The sequence below is a fragment of the Suricata suricatta genome, chromosome 3 (genome assembly GCF_006229205.1).
Source record: "Suricata suricatta isolate VVHF042 chromosome 3, meerkat_22Aug2017_6uvM2_HiC, whole genome shotgun sequence".
NCBI lineage: Eukaryota > Metazoa > Chordata > Mammalia > Carnivora > Herpestidae > Suricata > Suricata suricatta.
The window spans coordinates 33861266-33876932 of NC_043702.1; the positions used below are offsets into that span (position 1 = coordinate 33861266).

At 38.9% G+C, this 15667-nt stretch overlaps 1 protein-coding gene across 6 annotated transcripts in view; it reads right to left on the minus strand.

Annotated features, from left to right (window-relative positions):
* The window catches only part of SPATS2L (spermatogenesis associated serine rich 2 like), a 164822-nt gene that overhangs the window by 75550 nt on the left and 73605 nt on the right, over positions 1 to 15667 (minus strand). For 4 of the 6 annotated variants that reach the window (XM_029934135.1, XM_029934131.1, XM_029934134.1 and 1 more), the window contains exons 3-4: positions 7682 to 7742; positions 7172 to 7204 (exon numbers count right to left, since the gene is read on the minus strand). In XM_029934135.1, the coding sequence (XP_029789995.1) occupies positions 7172 to 7204; positions 7682 to 7720 (72 nt within the window). In that variant the 5' untranslated portion in view covers positions 7721 to 7742. The remainder of the gene's footprint in view (positions 1 to 7171; positions 7205 to 7681; positions 7743 to 15667) is intronic. The other 2 variants (XM_029934136.1, XM_029934133.1) reach the window with 1 other exon arrangement.

Genomic DNA, 15667 nt, shown 5'->3' on the forward strand with positions numbered 1-15667 from the left:
GAGCCTGCTTCAGATCCTGTGACTCCTTCTCTCTCTGACCGTCCCCTGCTTATGCTGTCTCTCTCTGTCTCTCAAAAATAAATGAAAACATTAAAAAAAAATTTTAAAGTGGTTCTCTAACTTCCTATAAATTCTTTTCAATGAACATATAAATTTCATGCTTTTCTCTAACATGACTGAATTTCAAAATAGGTATTTCAATTTCCTTTTTTACTATAAGTTTTTGTTATACACTCAAATATTGTGGTGCCATGAAAATCTCTTGCTGCGAGGAACGGAGCTGAACCCCAGCCAGGCTCCCCACAGGACGCTGTCAGCCAGTGACTGTGATGGCAGGTGGTGGTGGAAGATCATTCCTGAGGGACACAGGATTCCTCCAGTGGACGGCTTTGGCCTCAGGCCTCCCCATCCACGGCGCTCCAAGCTCAGACTTTTCCTACCCAATGTTCTCTTCTTTCAACGACACCAGACCTGCATGGAATTGTGTAGTGTCCCCCTGCTTGCTCATGCTTCCTTTCTCTTCCCTTTTATAAGCACTGCCTCCCTCTTCCTACCCCAAGAAACCTCTTGCTCTCTAGTCCCATGCTGGCATCTCCTTGGAGGACTCAAACAAACATAGACAGGCCTTTTCTAATTACTCCCGTCTTTCCCCACTGACATTCTAATCTTGCCCCAAAGCCAGGGAGGCGTGGTCCACTCTTTCCTTCCTTCCTCCTCACAGCTGAGCACCTCCATTACAGAATCTTGGTTCAGTTATTGGGCTATATATTGATTAACAAATATTTTAGGGGCATAAAGCCTATGACATTACTATTACAGGAGCCACTCAGTATACAAGTAAATTAGAAGTCCAATTGTTTTTATAAGGAGCATGTAATCAAGTTGTAGAGAAATGATTTACAGAGAAAGAGTGGCTTTAATAATAACACAAGCAGCACATTTTTAAGTGCTGAATCTATCTAATCTAATCTAATGTATCTGGATAGATTTTTAGTGCTCAAGGTCAGAAGAGAGAAAACCATTGTAGCCTTGTCATTTTTTAAAAAAAATCTGTATCAACTGGATAATTTAATACGAAGGATCATTGTGAGAAACAGCTAGAATATTAAAGTGCCCATAAATTCCAAGAGATTGCCAATAGAGGTAAGTTTTCCCTGCTACCAAAAGTCTTAATTTTGGGTGTGCTCTTGTATATTTTAGCATTAACCACCTATGTTACATATACCTCTCAGCCATAGTGCAAAAGGACTCCTTTTCTAGCAAAGGCTGGAAGGAGGGAAGCAGGAGAAGCCGAACAGAAACACTGTGAATTCCAATCATGTAGCCTAGAAAAAGCAATGTGATGCTAATCTTGCAATAGTAAATTTCTTCTTATCCCCTGAAACTGATGCTGACATTTCCATTTATTCATTCAGTTCCTTTAGACTCCCTGTCAAATCTCTTCTAGTTGCCAAGCAACAATAACAGCAGTTCTGTACATAAGCATTAGGCAATAACTATTGTCAATGTTTCTCTTTTCTTTGAAAGGGAAATTTAATGACCCTTTCCTATGAGAAAATAATGACAAGAACCTGTCTGTGGTGAAATCTGGAAGCCGTTTGTATGGTCTGTGTTTTTGCTGTTTGAATTCAAGGACTGGTCTCAACTGATTTAAACACTCCTACAAAATTATGAAATTAAGATTTGCCCCAACGCTTGCATGATTTGGTCTTTGAAAACAACTGTGTATTATACACCTGAAACTAATATAACACTGTATTTATCTATACTGGAATTAAAAACAAACAAACCCAACAGTGTATCATTAAAACTGTCCCACATCCTATGAAATGAGTTCCCTGTTAAATGAAGTTAATATTTCACAGATGCTCTGATCCTGCTAAAATCTCTTTAATCAAATGTTTGGGTTTTTCTGACCATACTCCACCCCACATGAAGACTTGAACTTTGTGAAACACAGATCAAGATAATTACTGGGAAAAAAAGATAAATGAGACATCTGCCCACCTGTTGAGGACAGACTCTAGGACCCATAGTCCATCTCGGTCATCTGTAGAAAGGTTGAGATGACCCCTCTCTGTCCCCACGGTGGACTAGAGGCTCTTCTATTCTTCATTCTTCATTTTAATGACTCTCTATGATTACTGTTTACAACCAAATTTACCTCTGTAACTTTAACAGCTCTAAAAGCTATTCACAATAAGTGGTACAGCTCAGCAAGGATATACTAGACTAAGCTATTTCCCCATTTCCATATGTTTCCTAGCCTCACTTGTTTTTTGTGAAGCTCAGCAATAGCTATAAAAGTTTGAAAAAGTCAAGTCCAGTTTTATGCTCTTTTTCTCATTTGGGATTTTAATTTATTTTTTCTAATCTCCATTCTATGTGAATTTATATTGAGTTCCAGACAAAAGTGTTAACGAGAGCTCCTCTTCCATTTTTTAAGTTGCAAAATAAACAGACAAGCTCCGGAAGATCTTTTATAGTTTACATGATTCAGAGCTCATAAAGCTCAATTTGTATTTGCTGACTTTGTTAACTGGTGTTATTAGCGTGTCCAATCTACAGATTAGGAAACTGATGCCCAGAAAAATTAGGTGACTTGCTCCAGACTGCTCAGTTAGTAACTCGGGGGCTAATAATCTCTGCCTTTGCCTCCAAACTCCACGATCTTACCTCACTGGAGATCACTTACCAAGCATACATGGTTTCCTAAAATTGCTTAGGGATCACTCTTTGCTGGAATTAATTATCAGTTCATAGCTGGACAGTCAGCAAATATTTTGTAAACCCATTTTACAAGCAAGGATCCCCTCTGCTTTCCATCACCAAACTGCATTGCTGAATTGTATTCTATTTAAACTGACTTATAATGATGCATGAAATATCTGACTAAAAAGCTTATTTTGTCTGTCAGTTCTAATAACTTTTCTTAGTTAAGAATTACAAATAAAATTTTATAAATCAATTTAGCTTGGTAATCTAGTGTTTTGCATGAGAAATAATATAATAGTAACTACTGAGCTCTATCCTTAACTCATCCATGTGTTTCTAGTATTGAACTTCTTTAAAAATATGTCATTTATAAAAGAGTTGTAAAAGTGACTATGTCCCAAATATAAGGTCCCTGATTAGTGCAAAGATTTTGTTCTGGGTATCTTTCCTTAACAAAGTAAGATATGGGGATTTTTTTTTTCTTCCTGTGGCTTTTTTTTTCTTTTTCTTGAGGTACCCTAGGATATGATGAGTTTTACTCACCAAAGGCCCTCACTGGTTATGAGGACACCTTCCTGAGACCACCTGTATTTGACAATCATCTTATAAAGATGCTGCTTTTTTGCAGAACTATAGGTAGTCAGTCAACCTAAGAAACCTTCTTTCTGTTTTTAGAAGCAGTTTAAAACTTGCATTATTTAACAGCAAAGAGAGTGCTAAAATAAGATGACAATTCCATTAACCTATATTTCGGTTTTCAAGAAGGCTCGAGATTTTGCAAAATATCATGAATGGGAAATGTAGTCTCTAAAGAACCTAACCATTCAAGTGGGCATGTTCATTCATTCATTATTCATTCATTTATCTAACTGTATTTGGGGGCCAACTCTGTGTCAAATCCAAGAATATGAAATTAAGAGAGGCCCAATCCCTACCCCCAAGGAACACATAGTTTCATGGGTAGAAGACAGAACTAACCATCGCAATCTGCATAGTGGTTTTGGTGCAGCATGCAGAGAGCCCTGCTGAAGCTAAAAGAACAGAAGGGCAAAGAATTCAGGCAGGGAGGAAGGAGAGAGGAGATATTCCTCTGCCAGGTTCCGGAGGGGGGCATCTCCCATACAGAGGAAACTACTTTTGCTCAGGCCTACAGGTAAGGAACACTGAAGGTCAGGATGGTGGCAGTGAAGGGGGCCTGTGGGATAGTGCCAATATGTAAGGTATAAAAGAAGACAGGGTCAGATCTCAGAGGACATATGTCACACTAAGGAGAGTCTAATGGTATTTCCAATTTAAATCGTTCCAGTTATAATCCCGTAATAGATATTTTAAAATAAAACAGCCACAGAGTGTGAACTATAAATTTCAGTTGTCATGGACTGAGCTATTATTTTCTCCTATGGACTACAAGCTGCCTGAGGACAGAAGTGATTTCCTCACCAAAGCACCTTCTCCTTTTCAATTCATTTAATAGTGGATCCACTAGAGGTAATTGATGAACTCATTTCATCACAAGGTTTCCCATGGTGCTTGCCTAGGCATCATATAAAAATATTGCATGGATCTATTCTCAGGTCTCTAAAAGCTTATGATTTATAATTTAAGACAAAACAGTTGTTATTACTCTTAATTTTCAGAACTTAAATGTCATTGCTCTGTGTGACAGATTGAGAAACAAACTAATCATAAAAAGGCCATAAAAGCTAATAACTAAAGGAAATAAATGCACCAAAATAAATCAATGTAAAATTATAAAGGATCGCAGAATTTTCAGTTGTTTATTATGATTTATTTTATTGAACTGAGAAATCTATTAACCTTTTGCTATAGGAAGATGGGAGTTATTAATTGAGTTGGAGGGGCCCTACTCTCATTGTCATGCAGATTGATAATGTTTACAACTTAAAATTCACCCTCTTTCAAAATAATGCCAACGTTTTGATAAGTTACTGAACTGCAATGGCAAAAACACCATCTCCTGTTAATCTTCACGTGCATATGTGACATTGATCATGACACGTGGATAAATGGGGAGTCTAAGCCAATGAAGGGAGCATTCACACAGAACCTCTGTGGTCTAGGCACTGACAGATCGGCCTCCTTCCCCTTACTGGCTGGATGCCACCTCTATTTTGAGTAAGACACTCTTTCTGCTGATCCTACCATATTGCTCTGTCCAGCCAGCCATGTTTTGCAAAGAATCAATTACTATGACTCTGATTCCTTAAAGTGCTTTTCCTTCTCATAACCCAACTTTAGGACCTGTTCAATCCATCTATCAACAGGCATTTGGAAAAGAGCCCAACCTTTGGTTGGCACTCTGGTGCTGGACCCAACTTCTCAAACCGGGAAACACATAGTCTCACCTAAGATTAGGGGCACATCTTTCTGCTATTGTTTGCTCAATACTCAATAAGGAAAAACAATTTTGTATTAAATATATTATAGAATACAATGGCTAAAAAATTTGCATTGATATCTAAGGTAACCCATGAGATTCCAAATAAATTATATAATGTGGAAAATGGTTTTGACCATGTCCTCAGAGGCCTTGGGTCACAAGTTTGTTTGCCTGTGCCTTGGGGTATTTTGGTAGAAAACTGGGAAGCAGTAATTAGTGAAGACAGGCTTTAGGACCAGATACAGCAGAGTCTGAGTCCATGTTCTTCCAAATTTCCTGAGAGTCTGACTTTGACCAAGTCACTTCACCTTAAGCCCCCTTGTCCTCAGAATGGTATTTAATATGAAGATCTGTAAAATAGGTAGCTCAGTAGTTGACAGAGCCAGGATGAACTCTAAAGCAATACCACACAAGTCACGCTCCTGCTTAAGACCTCTCAGCAGCTACTACTGTCCTTTGAATAAAGCCCTACATGGCTCTCTCTCAGGTTCTACACCTTTTGGGGCACAGACCCCTTTTGGCAGTCAGGTGAAACCTATGGGGTCATTCTTAGAATGTTTTAAATAAAATACATATGAGCATAAAGGCAACCACCATTCATACTAAAATAAAAATTTAAAAATATATGTTACAGTGATATATGTGCTACTCTATTAATAGCAAACAGCACAATGTAGCAGCAGTTTCAAGATCTATCGTGATTTTGAAGTAATGATGAACAAACATCTCAGGGTGTCTGTAGCAAATTTAATTTGATATGAAGACATCTGTGAGTTCTAGTTGTGAAAGTTATATACACTCTGGCTGCAACTGTGGGTGTTCTCCTTTGCCTGTATTCATGATTGAAGGAGATGCGACATTTCATTTAGATGTGAATGAAGATGAACATGTGTTTTTTCTCATGCAAGAGAGAAGAAGTTTGTGGAGCCCTGGATTCCACTGGCAGATCTTGAGGTCTAGGAACACAGATGAAGAACCAATATCCCCCCAACACTGGTTCCTGTGGTGCTCACTGATCTCGTCCCCCCTTCCCATCCCTTTGCCCATTACATTCTGGCAACACAGAGCACTTGATCTTCAAATATTCAATTTAGCCCACCTCAGGACTTTTGCCTTTCTCTCTGAAATCTGCCCTCGGGTCTTTGCATGGTGCTTCTTTCCTATTGTCAGCTCAAGAATCACCTCCTCTGAGAGGGCTGCCCTGACCAACCCCATCTGAAGTACCCCTACCACGGCCACCCTCTTCGTTCCACTTTCTGAAATGACTGTGTTCATTTATGCGTTCTCTATCGACTCTGTTTCTAAAGAGCAAGTTCCATGGGAGCAGGAACCTCATCTACATGTTCAGCACCATAATCCCAGCATCTAGAACAGTGTTTGGCACAAAGTAGGAGTCCAATACATCGTTGCCAAATGAAAGAAAAAAGTGGAGACTCCTTAAGTGCTATGTCTCTCATTCTTCACATTATGTTTTAGGTTCTGTGAGGATAAAGAGATGAAAGAGAAACTCTGGACTTCAAGTAGTTTTCTGTCTAGTGGAGGTGGGAGGTAGCCTTGTGGAAGGTGGAGAGGCCTTCCCACTCTGCTGTACAACCATGGACATATCTCTTCTACAGCCTCAATCTCCACGGTGCCAGATAAATGGCTTGCACAAATTTATCTCCATGGTCTCATACCATGGTCTCATATGGTTTATGATCATGAGGAGCTAACAGTGCAAGGCAGCATATACAGGAAGTGAGATGTTTTGACCCCAAGGGGAGGAAACGTCACAGAGGAAGACAAGACTTGGAAGGGCTGTGAAGTGTAATCAGCCCTCAACACATAACGAGCAGGGGGATTTTCAGAGCCATGAACTTTCAGTTGAAATAAACTTTATAGGTTATCCAGCACAACCACTAGGTAATGCTGTGGACATCTCTGCCATTTCTGGAGATGTAATATAATACCCCAGCCTCATATGTAACCCAGAACGTGGTTGAGAGCGTGGGCTGTAGAATGGCACTACCTGTGTTCAAATCCCAGCTTCGTAGCTTACTAGCTATGTAAACTTACGCTGATTACACTTCTGTGTCTCAGTTCTCCCCTCTGTAAAATGAGAAAAACAACATTACTAACTTCCTTGGGTTATGGTCAAAATTAAATGAGAGAATGAATGTAATAAGCTTAACACATATTCAGTAAATGCTCCTTATGATTCTTCCTGTTGAATGGGTTTTAAAAAATATTTTTAAATTTATTTTTGAGAGAGAGACAGAGAGTGAGCAGGGGAGGGGCAGAGAGATGGAGACATAGAATCTGAAGCAGGCTCCAGGGTCTGAGCTCAGCAGAGCCCAACATGGGGCTTGAACTCACAAATTGTGAGATCATGACCTGAGCTGAAGTCAGACGCTCAACCAACTACACAAAGGCACCCCTGCTGAATGGTTTTCTAGTGTGTCAAATTTACTATGTAGCCCCCAAAACCATTTTTCTCTTCTTCCACTGCAATTGAATTTTTATCAGCTGGAGATTCATTATCCAGTTTGTGGAGTTTCCATAGGCCAACACAGAACTATATCATACCTTTTCCTTGACATTCACATGAGTATTGAGTTCAGCCATCTTGCTTCTAGTGGAATAAGTCCTATAAAGAAGGGAAAAAAGATTAAGTTTAAAGTTTTAAAACTGATTTCTCAATGTGTTATTTTCATGCTCTTTCCCAACACAGTAAACAATTTCATTCAGCCATAATCATAAATACCATTTTAGAATGTAAAAATGCTTTCAAGCTAAGCATTTGTCCTAGATATGTTCTAAAAGCATATTATAACTCTAGAAGATAACGTAAAATCTTTTATTCATACTGTATTGACATGAAATATGACAAAGATAGATGAGTGTGTACTCAAAGTGTGTTTCTTTTTAAGTAAAAGAAAGGTGGTCAAAAAACAGTGAGAGGAGGAAAAACATACCTATTTTAACCAAGCACTGTCATCCCAATCCTTGCTGTCCCAAAGCTTTTATTAGCTAGCTTCTAGTTAATTTAACAAACATTTATTGAGTCTTTCCTGCATATACATATCTATACCAAAGCACTCGAGGAAGAAACAGAAGAAATGATTCCAGGTTTAAACATAAACACTGTACATAACAGTTTTTAAACTGGCTTTTGCACTTATCAACATATGAACATCCTTCCAGATCAGTGCACATACATATATCCTTTCACTATAATTTTAATGACCATAAATTCATGATCTCTATCAAATGAAGTCTTAACGTTGCCCATAATTTTTCTGTTTCCCTAAATTCTTTAAGCTTTCTACCTCTGGTGTCTAATCATTTTTGTGAAGTGACCCACTCAGAGAAGATCTGTATTTGTACTAAGAAGTGGTAGTGTTTTCTTTCTTCTCATCTGGTCTAAATCTTTCACAATTGTTATGAAAGATAGATCTTAAGTCTTTAATAGTTTCAATCTATTTTTGAAATAGAACATAAATGACTTACATGGGCAAACAGATTGGTTCACAAATTAGCAGGAGGACAGGCCAAGATATCGATATACTTCCTATTTGCATATTTAATGCTTTTTGCCAATCAAAATCCCCTGAAACTCTTTCTTATATTCTTTTTGACTTAATGCTACAATAAGTGTATCTAGAGTTGATACATTTCAGGGATAACTTGCAAAAATTCTCTGATTTCTCTTCACTATTTTCTTTTAAACCTAGGTTTTAAATAAAACATAAATTCAAATCCATTACCTTTTGTTGATTTAGGATGAAAGCTTGGCAATATGTAAACTTTATTACCATTCAAATAGGAATCCACATAGATATATTATTATGCATTATCAGATATTATAAACAGTAGGATTTCATTCTTGTAAGTTTCCAAATGCTGATGCTACTAACATGCATGTGGACACACTAGCAGAAGAGACCTGCGTGCTCAATCCCAGTGAGACAGCTCCTTCCCATGTGCTCTGCGAAGAGTGCCTGTCCCATTGGATACCGCTCCAGTTAAATAACTGTCCCAAACGGTAATTCTTTTTTTAAAAAAAATATTTATTTATTTATTTATTTTGAGAGAGAGAGAAAGGCAGAGAGAGAGGGGGAGAGAGAACCCTAAGCAGGCTCTCTGCTGTCAGCACAGAGCCCAATGCAAGGCTCAAATTCACAAACCACGAGATCATGACCTGGGCTGAAATCAAGAGTTCGATGCTCAACCAACTGAGACACCCAGGTGCCCCCCTCAATGGTAAATTCTGTATCCTCTGACTTGGTATATTGGAGAAAGCAAACAGCTGACAAACATACCTGAATTTCATTCTCATTTATTCCTGCTCCTGAGAGTTAGTAGGAAAAGAGAACAGGATTATTTTCTCATGATCTGTAACAGTGAAGACAGATGGCATGTGGGGTACAAGGACAGATAATCAGGAGTTTCTGTTGATAAGCCATAGATGAAAAGTGGAACCTTTGATCAGTCATCACAACACCTGCAAAATGGTCTATGATCATATTTGAAAACATCTGGATTGTTGATTTTCTTACTCAAATGGAAATTTGGCATGTAAACATAAACTGCACATATATAGATTTTTCTGCATGGGACACTGTATGCATGTATGTGTGTGTATGTGAGAGAGAGAGAGACATAGAAAGAAGGAACAGGATGGGGTAGGGGAGGGGATATATAGATTATACCTATGGAACTATGAAGGATCAAAGGTGACAGCTGGATTTGGCACTATTTGTTAGGACAGATCTGTGAGCCATAATTCCTTTCATTAGATTAGATTAACTAAATCTTCTGGACACATCTAATCTTGCCATTATAGATGTGTGAAATATGATAGAAAAAGAGTTGTGTTTTTGTTTTGCTTTGATGTCTAGAGTTTGGGTGTGAAGCATTTTCTAAAGCTGGAGTGTTATAATCCACGGAGAATCAGGGAAGAATTTCATTGAGGACAGAAAATTTCTGAGATCTGAGGAAGTGGTAAAACTGAATGGTGAGCTATATTTGTCAATTATACACACACACACACACACACACACGTATATATATATATATATATATATATATATATATATATTTCTTTGGCAATTCCCTTTCTCTTTGACCTCAAAGTCTAACTCAAGAAGACTCTTGATTGTGGTGCCAGTAAGATTTATTACAACATTTGTGTGTGTGTGTGTGTGTGTGTGTGTGTGTGTGTGTGTAAGGAAAAGCTGGCTCCAAGGGTGGAATGAGGCTATTACAGGTTTCTCAGACAGAAAGATAAGATAATTATAGGGACTGTTCTTTGTTCATTTTACTCCCTTAATTTTTTCATCTGTGTGAAGCGCTGCCTCTATATGTTCTACCTTCCAGGTGGATTCCAATGGTCTCTGTACATCAAGGTTTTCTGCTGGCTTGTATAACATTAGAGAGATTGGAGAATCAGCACAGTTCTGGTTATTGAAAGTAGATGAAGGATTTTAGTCTAAATAGAACATAAATTTTGTCTTAAAGAATTAAGAGTTTAAATGGCTAGACAGTGGTGCCTGGGTGGCTCAGTCATTTAAGCGTTCAACCTGGGCTCAGGTCATGATCTCACGGTTCATCTCTAGGTTCATCCGCGCCTAGAGCTTGCTTCGGGTTCTGTGCCTCCCTCTCTCTCTGCCTCTCCCCTGTCTGTGCTCTGTCTCTCACAGTCTCTCAAAAATAAATAAATGTTAAAGAAAAATTTTAAAAAATGGCCAGATAGTCCAACAGTTCTATTGATAAGGACAAACGTTAGGGCAAGGTTGATCATCAGTTGCTGAAGGTCCTCATTAAATGTCCACACCCTTGGTTTGGCACTCCCTCTGGATTATTCTGAAGCATACTTCACATTGGCATCATATGCTCATTACCCTTCGAGAGCTGACTCCCTCTCCCCTATGAAAATGAAACTGTGCTGTGCCCCTATTCTGTTGGGATTCTGTTTTTTGCTATTAACTATATCTGGACAGTCAGATCAATTTGATCTGAATCTTGAGTGTTTTACTTAGATAGTTAAGGAACTTTTCATTCAGTACACATATTGTCACCTCCTCCAAAATAACAGGCCCAGAATCCAGCAACTTGAAATCCCAGCCCTTACAGTTGCAGACCCCTGAGTTAATCTGAGAGGCCTTTAATGCTGTGAGTGACAGGAGTTTGGGACCAAAAGACCTCACATCACACTTGGTCACCAAACGTGATAGTTTATCACTACTGGAGAGGACTGATGACCATATCCTAACTTACCTTGATCAAAAGAGCTTTTAAGTCCACAAGAAAGGTACAGGGATCTGGATCTCTGACTTCTTGGCAAAGTTTCTGGTTTCTAATTCCTAATTCCTACTATCACTTAAGACTGTTCCCAGAACTGACTAGTTACTGAAGCCTAATCATTCAAATCCATAAATACGGGCGCCTGTTCCATGCATATCAATCAATATAAAATGAAAATAACCAGAAAATTTTGATACTGATATAACATTTCAATAGCTTAGATATTGCTTAAAGTTTTTTTCCTTAAAGTTGTACTTTAGCTTTCGGTAATAACATTACAAACATACAAAGATACCACCTAAGTTTTATATATATCTCAGAGGAATATATAGCACATAGTTATATATTATATATTAGTTATAAATATTAATATATAATATATACAAATAGTACCACATATATATGTATATTCCAAAGTCTAAAACTTACTAGGAAAAGATATCAATCCCCAAAAAAAGAATTTCACAATTTATCACCAATATATCATCTATGTACTTCTCAAGCATAAAATAAATAACCTACAAATATGGTTACCAATCACTTCATGTGCAAAGTTATATCAAACTGTACTACTTGTTATGTAAGATCTTAATTAATATACATTAATGCCCGTCAGAAAATCTATTAGATTATAACAAAGATAAATATTCCTTATGAAAGATAAACCTGAATAGCAAATGTTTCAGCATTTCTAATTAATACAATTCAGTGAAATTTAATATATATGACAATCTAATCAACTATCAAACTCTGAGTTTAAAAAAATATATGTATATATAATTCTCACACAATCATATTCAACATAAAAAGTGAAAACAAGTTATTGAAGTGCCAAATTGCTTTCTGACTCCATTTCCCTCGTGTTTTACTGGGTAGACAGTACTAAAGTTTCACTTTTGTTTCTCTGAAACCTATTACTGCTCTTAGAGTCACTTTCCTCTTCCCAGGTATTACATCACTTTTCTTGAATTGGATTCAGAAAACCAGAGGTAATACATAAGAACAATTTTTAAATAATGATTTTAACAATTTCTCTCAAGATCATTTATGTAAAGTTCTCCCATGATTTATAAAAGTATAAAGGTCATAATGCATAATTGGGGCTGTTCACAGCGTATCTCATAAATTATTATATAGCTGAAGGGGATAGGTAAGTGTCAGACATCCTGACAATAAGGTGCAGAGAAGGGAAATGAGCAAGTTGGTAGAAGATGGGGATCAACTCACCTTTCTGGCAGATCGTCAGAATTACCTGGGGAGCTTTTAGAAAAAGAGATGCCTGGGCCCCAAAGCCAATTGTAATGGGGGGTTTAAAGCCTGAAAAAAGCAACCCCAGGTCATCTTCACGCAAAGCCAGATTTGAATGTGTCTAGGCTGCACTGGAATGTGTTGGGACTATAAAATATATCCCAGATTTTTAAGACCTACGACAAAAAAGTAATGTAAACTATCTCGCTACTTTTTATATCCATTACGTGTTGAAACGATAATATCGGACATACTGGGTTACATCAAATACAACATTAAAATTAATTGTACTCATTTCCTTTTCCTTAAAAAATTTAAAAAAAATGTGACTACTAGAGAATTTTAAATGGCCTACGTGCCTTATGTTATATTGTTACTGGAAAGTGCAGTCCGGGAGCAGCTGCTCCGAAAGTTTGATTCCCAGAAGAGCAGCATCAGCAGCAACTAGAAACTTGGTCGAAATGCAAATTCTCTGCCCCTCACTAGACAGAATGAATCAGAAGCCGGGCAACCAGCATCTGGCCCTCCCCCACCCCCTCGGGCATTCAGATGCACACAAACTAAGCTCAGAGAGCCGCCACTCCAGAGTCTCCATCCTGGGGACATTAAGAAACAGCCTCTTCCTTGATCTCAATCACTACATGAAACAGATTCCTATAGAAGCCTAGAAAGGTAAGTGGGGGCCCAGTTTCCACAAATTACATTAAAAAATGATCTCTCCACCAACATATAATTAATAATAATTAACACACTTACGGGGTAGCTATGATGCGGGGCACTCTAAGTGCTCAACACACTTTTTCAGTTAACGCTCCCCCTATAAAGCACAAATGATGATCATTCCACATTTTGTACATGTGAAAGCTGAGGCACAGAAATTCAGTAATTAAGTCAGAGTGGCAGGGCCAGGACTCAAACCCAGGCACTGACTCTGGAGTCCACTTAGAGCACTGTTCTAAAGCACCTCAAAGCCACCGTAATCAAGTCATGGGGCTCAGTGTACACGAAGTTCAGCAAGAATTCTGCAGCACAACGGAGCCCATGGCAGGCCTTGGCTTCTCAGGCCAGGCAGGCGTGTGGTCTATGCCTCGTTATCTATGCGGGGCATACAAACTGCAAAACCACCGAACTCACACAGGCACGGACAAGACTATGCTTGTGATAAAGAGATGGCTGTTTTCCTGTGGTTCCTACCTCAGACGAGAGTGCAGAACGCTGCGTTTAGCAGGCCCTGAGCCAACGACTGTTTCCTTGGCTCTTCTATGCTGCCCAGGGGCTCCATGACATTCCAGGGCCTAATGTTTTAACTGGTTCTTCTTTCTGAATTAAAGTAATGGGAGTGTTTATGCGTGTGACTTTGGTACAGCCTAGACAGTGTTGTGATCACGTGGGTAGCTCCCGAGCCGTTTTCTCATGGCTGCCTCAGAGAGAGAAATCAGAACTGATCTTGTGGGTCGGAAGTCAAGTCCTCGATGTGATTGGCGGAAGCAGCAAAAAGCCTCTCAGTCAAAACAGATTGTCTCCCAGAGTGCCAGTTCCTAACCTGTATAAACTTAAGAGACATCTACACTTTTACTTCGTTTAGTTTATTATAGCATGCTCTTACCTCTGGAAGAAAGTGCACTGTAACAGATTAACTTATTTTACTCCACTGCCGTCAACTGGCCCTCAGCAGAGAGCAGTGCTCTGAGAGAATGAGAAACAGATAAGTTTTGAATAGGTCTGTCTATATGGGGCACCACCTCCCTATAGACATCTGATGAAAGGTTCTAGATCGTCACAGTATATAGCATGAGGGCCTCAGGTCTCCAGCTGTAGAATAAGAGGCTGGAGTTGTAAGGGAAATGAAATAATTTTACCTATGCCCTTCTGAGTTCTTACCTGAGACCCCTCTATAATAAAAGACAGACTATCAAGAGAAAAACAGAAGTTTATTAACATGTGCACCTCACGTATGCATGGGAGGTATGCAGGGAAAAGTGAGGGGCTCCCACAGTGGTTTAGAATTCAGAATCAAATACCATGTTAACAGAGAAAGAGGAGGGGATATAGGCCCCTCAGGGGACAGCAAATGATTTTGAGGAAAGATGAGAGGTTTGATAGTTTGTAACCAATGTGTTTAGTCATGACAGGTGTCAACAGTCTTACTTGGTTGACAAAATTGCCAGAGGGGAGTTCAAAGATCGCCTCTTCCTGCCTTTTCTGTTTTTCAAGTGCCTACAGCTTACAATAACCAATAGGTCAAAGTGGCATATTTTGGTAGCATGTCCTGAACTCCTACAATCGTATTTTGGGGTGGCATAATCTCTATACCTGTCAGAGTAGGACCTCTGTGGCCCTTTTCAGCTCTCAGACCTTACAAGTTTGTAACGGCCATGGGAGTGATGGAAGCAGTTAGCAGTAAGGCAGCAGAAAGCTAAAAATCCACCTGAAAAAAAAAAAAAAGGTGTGGGTGCTATCTCAGATGTACCAAGCTGTCTCCCTGTAATACAGATCACCTTTAAACTGGTCACGGACTAACTGTCCAGTCCCCCAAGCATGACCAGGGAGGATACTTGCATGCCAGCTGGACAGGGAAATAGTGAGTGTTCCTCCCATGAAACTGGGGCTTTGATTAAATTTAACATTGCATAGGTTCTCTGTTGTTTGACTTTCCCGTTGCCTGAGCCTTCTCTTCTGTTTTGTGTCCTCTTCCTTTCCCTCAGTCCTTTGCTGCCCCTTATCTGGTGCTGTAATTACTGAGGTCTCTTAGATTCCAAGTGCTTTAGCTCTTTCTTCTGTGGTTTAATTCCCACAGTTTAATAAAAGTTCTTGTGCAGTGCCTTGTTCCTTAGAGGAAAGCTGCTTTAATTATTAGGAATGAGGACACATAAACAATGAAACAGAGAATGGTGACTGAAATATGAATTTCATTTAAAGATACTTACCTAGACTTTTTTGTTTAATTCGGAGGGGAGAAAAACAACCCTCAAGGTTGCATTTTTATTCAAAGACACTTCAATGTACTAAACTCACTGT